We start from the raw sequence: 11,242 nt of genomic DNA on the forward strand, positions 1-11,242 counted from the left end.
AAAAACTAGTCATACCCCATTAAAGTGTCAGATCACCATCTGCGATCTGAAATACAAGATTACATGCATACACACACACAGAATTTTCAGAGAAACCACAAACACATCATCGTTGTTTAATGTCTGTTTTCCATGCTGGCATGTATGTATATAATGGGCTTCCAAACAGTTTCCATCTTGTAAATTTACTCACAAGGCATTAGTTCGCCAGGGGTCATAGAAAACACTTACCCAAAGTGTTGCACAGTTATACTGAACCCAAAACCAAGTGGTTGCAAAGCAAGTTTCTGAACCACATTGCCATGCTTGCATCTACACATGCACACACCCATTATATTTAAGTTTTTAAAATATATAAGTTAAAAATTAGAGATCAATATAGCTACAGTAAACTTTCACTAGATAGTTACTGTCATCCAAAAAATTCATGTTTATTTACATAAAAATTAAAATAAAATAAAATAAAGCAGTATAATTTTTTTAATTCCATTATAAACTTTGGCTTTCCTCAGTAGATGTAGCATCAGCAGACCCTTCTTTGTCTTCTGTATTTTCTGATTCACCAATGGCAGACTGAAATATATACATTTTTAAAAAAGTGTAAAAGATATATCACAAGTCAGGTTGTATTTATTTAATTTGAAAACAATAAGAAATTGTTTATTTTCATCAACCCTTTTCCAACCATATTTCTGTTAAAACTTTTCTATATGCTGCTCTTTGGAACTTTAATACAAAGAAGTTTGAAGGAGAATGTTTGTATGAGAGTCAGAATCAATCTCAGGCAGGTTGGTTTAAAAAAAAATGTTAACCCTTTCATGACTATATTTCAATAATAAATATCTTACTTACATAGCAAGTTTTTCAAATGTTTGATGAGGGAAAAGTTAATTTTATCAACAAGTACAATGAAATAAAGTCAGCCCCAGTAGGATTTGCAATCAGAATGCAAAGCAATGGAAATAAAGACTATTGTTGCTGTCAGATCAGCCAATTTCAACAACAAATATATTCCCCCTGTTGGAGCAATTTACTAAAATAAACTTCATTAGTAAGCTGGTGATTAAAACAAATTGAGCACAAATGTATCAACTTGTGGTCGAAAGCTTTTACTTCAAATATGATTTAATAAAATGACTAGTCTTATATCTTAAGATAGTGGAATTCTCAAGCTGGTTGTGCTAAATAAAGGGTTGAAAATATGAGATTCAAGCAGGCATAATGATTGTATGTGTTAATTGTAGTACACTCTTGTTGGCTTGAGAGAGAGTGCGAGAGGCACATATAAAGCACTCACTACACTTTTGGAGTGGTTGGTATTAGAAAGGACATTCAACTATAGAAACCTTGCCTAATCAGATTGAAATTTGGTGCAGCTCCCCAGTTTACAGTCAAACTATCCAACCCATACCAGCATGGAAAATGAATGTTAAATGAGGATGAAGATGCAGATGTGTGAGGCAGTGGAATCAAAGCTAGGAACACGTAACTGTAAAGTGGACTCACTGATTATTTAATGAAGCTTGTGCTAAATGACAACACTACTGATGACTCAACAAGTCTCTACATGGTTGCCCAACTTGCAAGAAAGAGCACACAAATAATCTTCAAATCGCATCTAACTATTCCAAGGTATGCATATCAAATGTAGTTCTGAATGTACAAAAAGTTGAGACAGTTATAGAGGGAAAGACAAGAGATTTGCTCAATCAACAACTAGATGCAGCAGCTTCACTTTTGATAACAACACTCATGAACCTTATAATACAAAACTACCCATTTTGGTATGTCTACAATGAAATTAAAAACTTCTGTTGTAACCCTTTGTTAGCTTAGTAAAGAAAAACCTAATTATTTTACGAAATCACTCAGGCAATGTACTCCAGAAATATGAAAAAACGTCTATTAACCCATTAAGTCCCACTGTCCTATAAACAGGACACTAAATGAGAACATTAAATAAGCTATATCACATTGTCTCAGTGTCCTAATTATAGGATACTGAGTATTTCTATTTCTACTTGAAGTAAAGGAGTTTTAATAATTTTTTTCTTTTCATTTTAACCTATTTTCAATCATCTGTAAAAATTTAAAAGTAATATTCAGAAATTTAAGTACTCTGGGACTTAATGGGTTAAGGGGAAATATGTTTTAAATTTTACCTGTACAAGATTTGCAAAATCCTCAGCTTTTGATGCCAGCTCAGATAATGTTTCATTTTCATGTTTTAACATGTCATTTTCAAAAGTCAGCTAAAAGGATAAAAATGTAAAACATGTATTTCGTTTTTTTTTATTTATCAATACATAAAAGGATGAAAAAGATTGATACATACTTCCTCAACTTTGGACTTTAATTGTTTGTTTTCCTCATGTAACTAAAAAAATAAAAAATTTAAAAAAAAACGGAGTTTAGCTCACCACTGAACAAATGTATTTGAAATTTAATTCAATTAAGTAAGCAATTTCTAGAAATTGCTTACTTTCTAGAAACTTCAGTTAGATTTTTTTTTTAAAGTATGGCAATACACAATTTTTGTGACAGAAAAACATACCTAAGAGAATGGAAGAAAACATTATGAAGAAGGAGAAAAAAACATACATGGGCTGATAAAACTTCACAAGAATAAAGCAATCCACATATATATCACTTCATGCAAAAGCCAACAGAGGCAGTCTCAAAGAAACCTGATGAGTGGCATACTATACACCAAACCCAAATAATCTTCAAAAACAGACACGAATTTTTCCTTGACCATATTTCTAATGAAGAGATTATTTTAATTGGCTTTCAATATACCTTGGAAAAGTATAGTAAAATATCACATTTTATATTTTGGTAATGACCAGCTGCAATTATTTAGGTTACAAGATCTTCAATTATAAACACTTTAGTACAAGAGGATGTGCATTTAAATCAGTTACAATGAAAATTAGTGATATGTGAACTTGGCACACCAAATCAACTGTAAAAGGTTGGTATGTTTAGAAGTGGCTGATACCAACCAAAGTTGAAGTAGATAAAGACAACACTTTTTGTTAGGATGGAAAGAGATCAAAAGAGAAAGGCTTTAGCATTGTGAAACCAATAGGAAAAGTGTATCAAGTAACTTAAATACTAGAAAAGAACAGAACATATTTCCCATGAAATTTAATTCAATTAAGTAAGCAATTAGTAAAGTCTGACTTTCTAGAAACTTCAATTAGATTTCTTTTTTAAAGTATAGCAATACACAATTTTTGTGTCAGAAAAACATACCTAAGAGAATGGAAGAAAACATTAAGGAGAAAGAACACATGATAATGCATTTTGGTAAGCTGCTACAAAGGTGCATGCCACAGTACAGTTCAAAAGTTCTTTGACATAAGCAGGAGAATATACTAGCACAAAAATTTCTCCTAGACTTTTATGATTGGTACCCAGAGAGGTCTCTGTAGCAGAAAGGCTACAAACATTTCTATTTATAGGGAAAAATAGGATCACAGCTACTTGTGGCTTTTTACTTGAAAAAAGCATGGTTAAATTTGGCAGAATGATTGCAGATGTTATCACATACCTAAAGTTCTCAACTACATTCAAGCTGCAAATTACAAACAGTGAATACGTATCTTTATTCTGGAAGTACATATATTGCACATGACAAGATATTTTGTGCAAATCGAATTGTGTAGCTGTGCTTATAGTTGTAGCCATGAAGTAGTGGTTATACAACAAAAGCACTAATGAATTATGTGCTGCATCAGCAACTTGCAGATTTATACTGTACTCCACTACGGGAACAATTTACAGTCAGACAGAATGGAGCAGAAGAAATTTAAGTGGCTGGACCTTTGACAGAACAGTGCTGTGAACAATATACAAATTGAGCATTTCAACTTCTCCAGCTTTCATTTGAGAAGATATTACAAAATGAAGCATACAGAGCTAATGATAGCCACCAGGTATTGAAAGCAAGAATTTGTTTTTATTCCAACTGTTCATTTTAATGCATTTGGAATCAGAAATGAACCCTTCCATCCTAATTCTATGCAAGATTTTGTTGACTTACAATCTAAACATCAAATTAACCCTTTTGATATCAATTTAGAACAACTCATTTACAAGTTAGGATTTTCCATCATAATTTTAGCCAAGAATCATTTGTAATGTTCTAAACACCTAAATTAATTCTCTATTTTCAAAACTAAGTGAAATATTTAGATGATGCCCTTCGTTAAGATTGGCTAATAACGAAGTAAATTACTTAGTTAAATTTTTTCAAATTCATGATTATTTTCAATGTCACATTTTCTTTGTAAACAGACATTGAGACATTTCTTGAATTGACCAAGTCAACGAACAAACTATTTGGCAAGGAGATTGAACAACACATTAAGACAAATGATGTTTGCCAACTTGCAAGACTTTAGCTGTAAAATTTTACACTCTATACCAGATTCACTTTGCATTAACTGAAAGACTTACTCAGGCAGCAACCTGAATATTTTCATATTATCACTAAAGACAATTGTTCATTTACGAGCCCAGCAATGTTCAGTAAAATCTTGTTTTGCCATCCCTTTTCACTGCCCTAGGTCATTACCGAACAATATATCAACTGAAATGATGAAAAACAGCAGCTGTAAGAACGTTTTCATAACTCTGCTTTTGAGCTTGAGGCAATAATTCTAAAATCTTACTTGTATCACTGTTTAACCTCTAAGTTTCATTGCGACAATTAACCAGATTAAATACAAGTTGGTCTTAGAATTCAATCATTAGTGGCAGAAAAAATGCCCACCATACTAAAAATATTATCTCACCTAGCCTAGAGGAACATAAGCATATACATGGTGAATTAATTAGAACCACAAGGGTTAAACAAAGAGGTGACAATACAAGAGACAAGTGGGGTCAGGGATTTATTGAATGACCTGAATATATAATTACAAAAGAAGATGAAATAAAAAAATGGATGCGGAATGGGTTTGACCCACCAACCACATTCTTGCATTGCACCGTTCATTTTGTCTTTTTATTTTTAAACTCCGCTTATTCTGGCACTTACATACCCAACATTCAGACTACTCTAGACATGCTTTCCCTCTTAGGTGATATAAAAAGAGGTTCACTAAAGCATGCCCAGAGGCAAAGGTACCTGATGCGATACCTCTTCCACATCGCTTCTTTCGCTATAGCTATTTTGACTAGAAAACAAAATTTCTCTTCTTTTAGAGGAGGTGGCAGAATGATCTTATTAATCAATTTGGCTGACAGCTGAACTCTCCCCAGCTGTGACAGTACCCATTTGGTAGAAACACACAGTTCCGAGACACGGACACTGTGTGATTGCGTGCAGAACAGTTTTGTTGCCCCATCTGCAATGTGGGCATATAGGCGAAACAGTGACACCGTGCCTCATGAGTTTATCACAAACTGGCAAGGCATTTCGGAAGCACAGCCGAGCCAGGAACCGCTGGAAGTTGTCCATAGGTCCCCGGCTGAAAGTCCTTTGATGCAGGTTGGCAAGCCGACTTTCATCGAAACCCAGAGTCTGCCCCATCACACTTGCGCTCTACCAGCACATACACAAAGAAACAGCTTTAATATCAACAGCCCTTTGAACCTAAAATACTAAATTTGTATTCCTCTTCATCATGATGTGTGCTTGATGGTTGCAAACAATGCCTTCTTAATCAACAGTGTGGTTGCTTCTTGAAATGTGTGATCTTTCTAAACAAAATGTTCATCGAACTGGTGTCACTCGTTTCCAGTTCATTGCATAATTCCATATAAGCTGTTTGTTGTGCAGTACACTGGGAAATCATTACCTCATTTGGAAATAAGTAGGATCAAGAAGGCCATACAAAACTATTCCAATCTACTCTCCTCTGATCCATGCTAGCACAACAGGAACATTTAAGACATTGGGCAGCTGCTTATGCTAGTACACCACTGAAGCTATGGTAGGAAGAAAAAAATATTTGCCAAAAAAGCTGTACAGTAGGATCATACCAGAACCAATCGGTTACAAGATGAACTTAACCCCACACATAATTAGATCATGGATCTTATCACCTCTTGACAAATGAGGTGGTGAGAATGGGTGAAATACTGACCAGTGTTTCTAAATGTGCTAAAAGATTTATAAAACTGTAACAAGATAAAAAAATGAGATGTAAATAATCAAAACTAGCATTTATAAATTAGTCTTTTTGAAGAAATGGCAAAAAAACACCTTCAACAGCAATAGTAAAATGCTGCATTATCTTTTAATATGAAGCCATTTAACCAAAGACTAGTCAGGTTCCAACACGATTTCAATAATGCATAACAATGAATGTAACAAAAAAAAAAAAAAAAAAAAAAAAAAAAAAAAGCATGAGAGATGAAAAGAGAGAGAGCAAAAGAGTTAGAGAGAATGAAGAGAAAGAGTTAGAGGAAGAGATGAGACACAGCTTGAAAAGAGTGTGGAAGACAAGGGAAGTGAAAATGAAAGACAGTATTAGTGAAGAATGAGAGAAAGAAGATGTGATTATTAAACTTGGAAAATGGAACCCTAAAGGTTGATAGACTAATAATGAAAGAAAGAATTATTTGAAATGTCAAATTATATTTAGTATCAAATTTGTTATCAAAGAGAAAAACAGAAGATGTATCCATACTGCTTTATTTTCTTCTAAAGTTTCAGCAAGGGCTTGCCGTTGTTGTTCAGAATAATCTTTCCAGTAGGTTTCAGGAATATTTGCTGAAAAAAATATTGTCATCATTATTACATAAAAAAAAAAAAGAGAAAAAAGAGAAAGAAAAGGCAGTACAGAACAACTGAAAGCCAATGAAGCAGCCTGACCTACACTGCTCAGCTTGGTAGAAATAACAGTCAAAGTTTCCTAAAATCAGTCGTAAACAAACAAAAGAAAAAAGTTGCAGGTATGGTTTTGTGGCAAGAAATTAGCTTCCCAACCCCTATGGTTTCAGGTTCAATCCACCTGTTTGGCACCTTGGGCAAGTGTCTTCTACAATAGTCTCAGGCCAATCAAAGCCTTATAAATGGATTTGGTAGAAAGAGAAAGAAACCCATTGTATAAGTGTGTGTGTGTGTGTGTGCGTGCTAAGTGCTTGTCTGCTCCTTCTACAGCTTGACAACCAGTGGTTTGTTTATGTTCCAGTAACTGAACTGGTTCAGCAAAAGAGACCGAAAGAATAAGTACTGGGGTCAATTGCTTTGGCTAAAGCCTTTCAAGGCAGTGCCCCAAGCAGCAGTCCAATGACCGAAGCAAATGAAGATAAAAACCCCTAATGAAATAGAACAGAACTCTTACTCCAGTGAATTAAATTCTAAGATGATGTGGTGACTAAATCCTTATCCACCTCCTCCACTTAAAGTCAGCAAAATTTGTAAATCTATTTTGATACTTAGATTACTCAACTCTGAGATCAAAGCATTCAATTGCTTAAATTCTACTTCATGAATCAAAGGTTGAAGAATACCTAAGTAAGATATCACAGCAAATTGCTACAAGGTGTGAAGGAAACCACCAAAGGGTGAACACTGTTTCAACTCCCACCCACCTCCATCACTACTTCAACTTCTAAAGTTCACATAGGCTCAATGGGACACTTAATATTAAAATCCAAGTAGCAAGATGGCAGAATCATTAGAAAGGTGAATGTAATGCTTAGCATCCTTTCGGGGGTTCATAAAGCACCAGATAAGCACCGGCATCGATATAATTGACTAGCACCCTCTAAAATTTCAAGGGATAAAAAAAAAGCAATGAGTGCAATCTGATTTAATGAGTACCTTAATTCTAATCTATGACAACACATACATGGGTGTTCAAATTCCTGAAGAAGATTACAAAAAGAAAAATCAGTTGAAATGATCCCTTGTCTAATGTATTGAGTTTAGTTTACACATATGCAATGCTGGTTGAAAAACTGACTTCCTCTAAAATTACACAATAGCATCAAAACATTTCATAAATCAAAGATATCAATTAAATACTAAAGATGAATAGTTAAGATTATATATAATTTCATAACTATTAACCTTATCTTTAAAGATAAAATATTTACAGCTATATTATGTTTCAATCAATTCAATAACCATCCTTATCCTGAATGTATACACAGTACCAGACAAATTCAAACACCCACCCGCCCACCATCACCATCATACACACACACACAAACTAAATTAGCATTCTTATATCCAAGTATATAAGTCAGTAGCCTTAGTGGATAAAGTAATATTTCCAAGAGCTTTATTCAAATGACATCTGATTTTTTTTTTTGTTGTTGGTTGCAGTTTTTGCCCAACCCTCATCAACCATGACTATCCAGACTTTTGATTAAGACATCCCAGCTGTAAGCATCCTGTCTTTTTCTACTACATACACAGGCAACCAATTTGTCCAATGTTGTGGGCTCATAGGTGCTGATGACATGTAAGCACACTCAGTACACTATATCAAGTGACTGGCATTAGGAAGGGCATCCAGCTGTAGAAACCATGTCAAACACACGAAGCCTGGGAAGCTCTTTAGCTGGCCAGCTCCAGTCAAACTGTCCAGCCAATGTCACCATGGAAAACGGACGTTAAATGAGGTTTTCTAAAGCAGTGGGAAATAATTTATGAGAGGTTTGTTTGACAGCTATTTCTATTAAGCAACCACACAAGATCCCACAATAGCTGCTATACACTATACTTGAAAATCACAATCCTATTTGTTCATCATACTGCCTCAAGAAGTCTTGACCAACATGTGCCAACATGGAAAAAGAAAGACGTATGCATAAACACATCTAACAAGTTACAGTAGCTATCTCCTATTAATTTTCACTCACAAGACTGACTGATGGCATCAACTACTTGCCAAAGATGCTGGACATTGTGATCAAACTTGAAACCATGCAGTTGCAAACATCTTAATCATATTAAGAAGATGCTTTTAAACTAAAGGTAAAACATCAGATCGAATTATCTCCAATCTATACTGTAAATATTGTAAGAAATAAACATATGTAAAAAAGTTAAGATCATAAGGAAAAGAAAGCATGGCTGTGTGGTGAGAGGCTTGCTCCCCAAACACAGGTTTACAAGGTCAGTCCCACTGTGTGGCACCTTGGGCAAGTGTTTTGTAATGCAGTCTTGAGCCAACTGAAGCTTTGTGAATGGATTTGGTAGAAACAGATTGGAAGAAACGTGCCTGTGTGCATTTATATGTACACACACACACACACACATGTATTTATATCTCCATCGATTGACAACTAGTATTGGTGTATTTTCATCCCAGTAACTTAGCGCTTTGGTAAAAGACTACAACTAAAGCAAGTAAAAGTATATATAATCAGAAAAGACACATAGAAACTAAAAGAAAAAAAGTGAAATGAAGAGGAGCTGAAGGAAATATAATTACTTTCACACATTAATTCATTAGCCTCCTTTTCTGCGCTCTCTATGTTGGAGGTCTGCACAAGCCTTCTCTCAGTTTCTGTTGCCTTCCCTTCTGGTTTCGGTGAGTTTAAGTTCAGCTTTGAGTCTTGCAAAACAAGTGTTCTCTGTGTGGAATCAACCAACTTCGATTTTCCTGACTGTTTTACCACCATAATAGAAATAAACAGTTAATTTTTGAAATAAACTTACAAAAGAAAAAGCAAAACTATTTTATAAATAATAGATAACATTTTCATTAAAATATTGTGATATTGGTTATTTGTATTGTGAAAGTTCAAGCATTCGATAAACATTTTTCCAATTAAGAATATGATTCAAAAATTTATCTCTTAAAAAGGATAAAAGTTTTCAAAACAAAGTATAACTATATCAAGTTAGAAAATTTAACTTTTTTTCTTTTAGAGATTATTTGCTAATTTACTAAGAAACTATATTAAAAATTGAAATCTCCCAACATTTAAATAAAACTGCAGATATTGACTTTTAAGATTGTCCACAAAGCTGATTTTCGCTAAGTGGAATTTATAGCTGTTTGAATTCTCGCCAATTGCAAAGAAAATTAATGGCTAGAACTCAAAAGGGTAAAAACAGAATGCTGATAGGGATTACAGCCATAATTAAATTAAACATTACAAAGCACTTTGTATAGTGTTTAAAAACCGACTGAATCACCACCTAAATATAACCAACTTACAACCAAGATGCTCACTCAACTTATAAGAAATAGCTGTTCCAAATCTTCTCTAAATCACACCACTTATTACACGAGATTGCTGTAATTTGAATGTAGATCATAGGTCAACTCATTTAGAGTAGCCAGTTTACTTTTCTCTCACCAAAATTAAAGACCACGAAAGTTAAACATTAAACTCCTGTAAACTATAGTAGTCACTGTTTAACCACAAGACAATACTGAGCAAGCAGATCAATGATCTAAAGCACTTCAGTCAAAAACTTCCTAGGGTTCTTAAAGCTATTGTAAAGTACAGTACCTGGTATATCTGGTGTGGCGTTAATGACAATTTGGTTAGTATTCTAGTGGATTGACCAAACAACCAGAGAGGCTTCTTTGCTGACTTGTAATTTATCTTGATGACTCAGCAGAAACGAAACTGCCCTACACTTTTGACTTAACCCCTTAGCACTTAAACCAGCCACACCCAGCCCAAATATTCTACCCATTTTATGTTCAAACCAATCAAATCTGACCTCTCACATCTACCCTACAATGTTATTCTTTAAATAAACAATCATCAACATCATCATTTAGCGTCTGCTTTTCCATGCTGGCATAGGTTAGACTGGAACTGGCAAGCAGGATAGCTACACCAAGCTCCAGCCTGATTAGTTATGGTTTCTATGACTTGATGCTCTTCCTAATGCCAACCCCTCCAGGAGTCTAATGGGTGCTTTTTATGTCCTACCAGAATGGCTGCTGGCCACAATTATGATTTCACTTGGCTTGATGAATCATATCTTTCAAAATCTCAAATGCTACAAAATAAATGCGTGATTAATTGAAAACAGAATGAATGAATAAGCATTGTATTTAACAAAGTAACCTGAATGCTAAAGGGTCAGATTCCATTAGGTCAATTTTGTTTTTCAACCATGCCAAATTAAGTTCAGCTAGTGTAATGAAGATAGCTTTATCAATTCTTTTACCACCACCACAAAAAGCTGGTCTGTGCTTATATTTGTAGGAATACAACTCAACACATGAAAGAATAAACAGCTCAGTAAGTACAACTGAACAGTGTAGTTCAAATCACTGCTCCATATACAGTTGCAAGAGAAATA

At 34.4% G+C, this 11,242-nt stretch overlaps 1 protein-coding gene across 2 annotated transcripts in view; it reads right to left on the reverse strand.

Moving 5' to 3' along the window:
- Window positions 1–261: 261 nt before the first annotated feature.
- LOC106867855 (geminin) overlaps window positions 262–11,242 on the reverse strand; it is a 24,652-nt gene continuing 13,671 nt past the window's right edge. For both annotated transcript variants that reach the window (XM_052967145.1, XM_014912894.2), the window contains 5 exons: window positions 9,405–9,579; window positions 6,645–6,727; window positions 2,336–2,377; window positions 2,163–2,252; window positions 262–573 (listed from right to left, as the gene is read on the reverse strand). In XM_052967145.1, coding sequence (XP_052823105.1) covers window positions 490–573; window positions 2,163–2,252; window positions 2,336–2,377; window positions 6,645–6,727; window positions 9,405–9,579 — 474 coding nt within the window. In that variant the 3' untranslated portion in view covers window positions 262–489. The remainder of the gene's footprint in view (window positions 574–2,162; window positions 2,253–2,335; window positions 2,378–6,644; window positions 6,728–9,404; window positions 9,580–11,242) is intronic.

The sequence above is a fragment of the Octopus bimaculoides genome, chromosome 4 (assembly GCF_001194135.2).
Source record: "Octopus bimaculoides isolate UCB-OBI-ISO-001 chromosome 4, ASM119413v2, whole genome shotgun sequence".
NCBI classification, from domain to species: domain Eukaryota; kingdom Metazoa; phylum Mollusca; class Cephalopoda; order Octopoda; family Octopodidae; genus Octopus; species Octopus bimaculoides.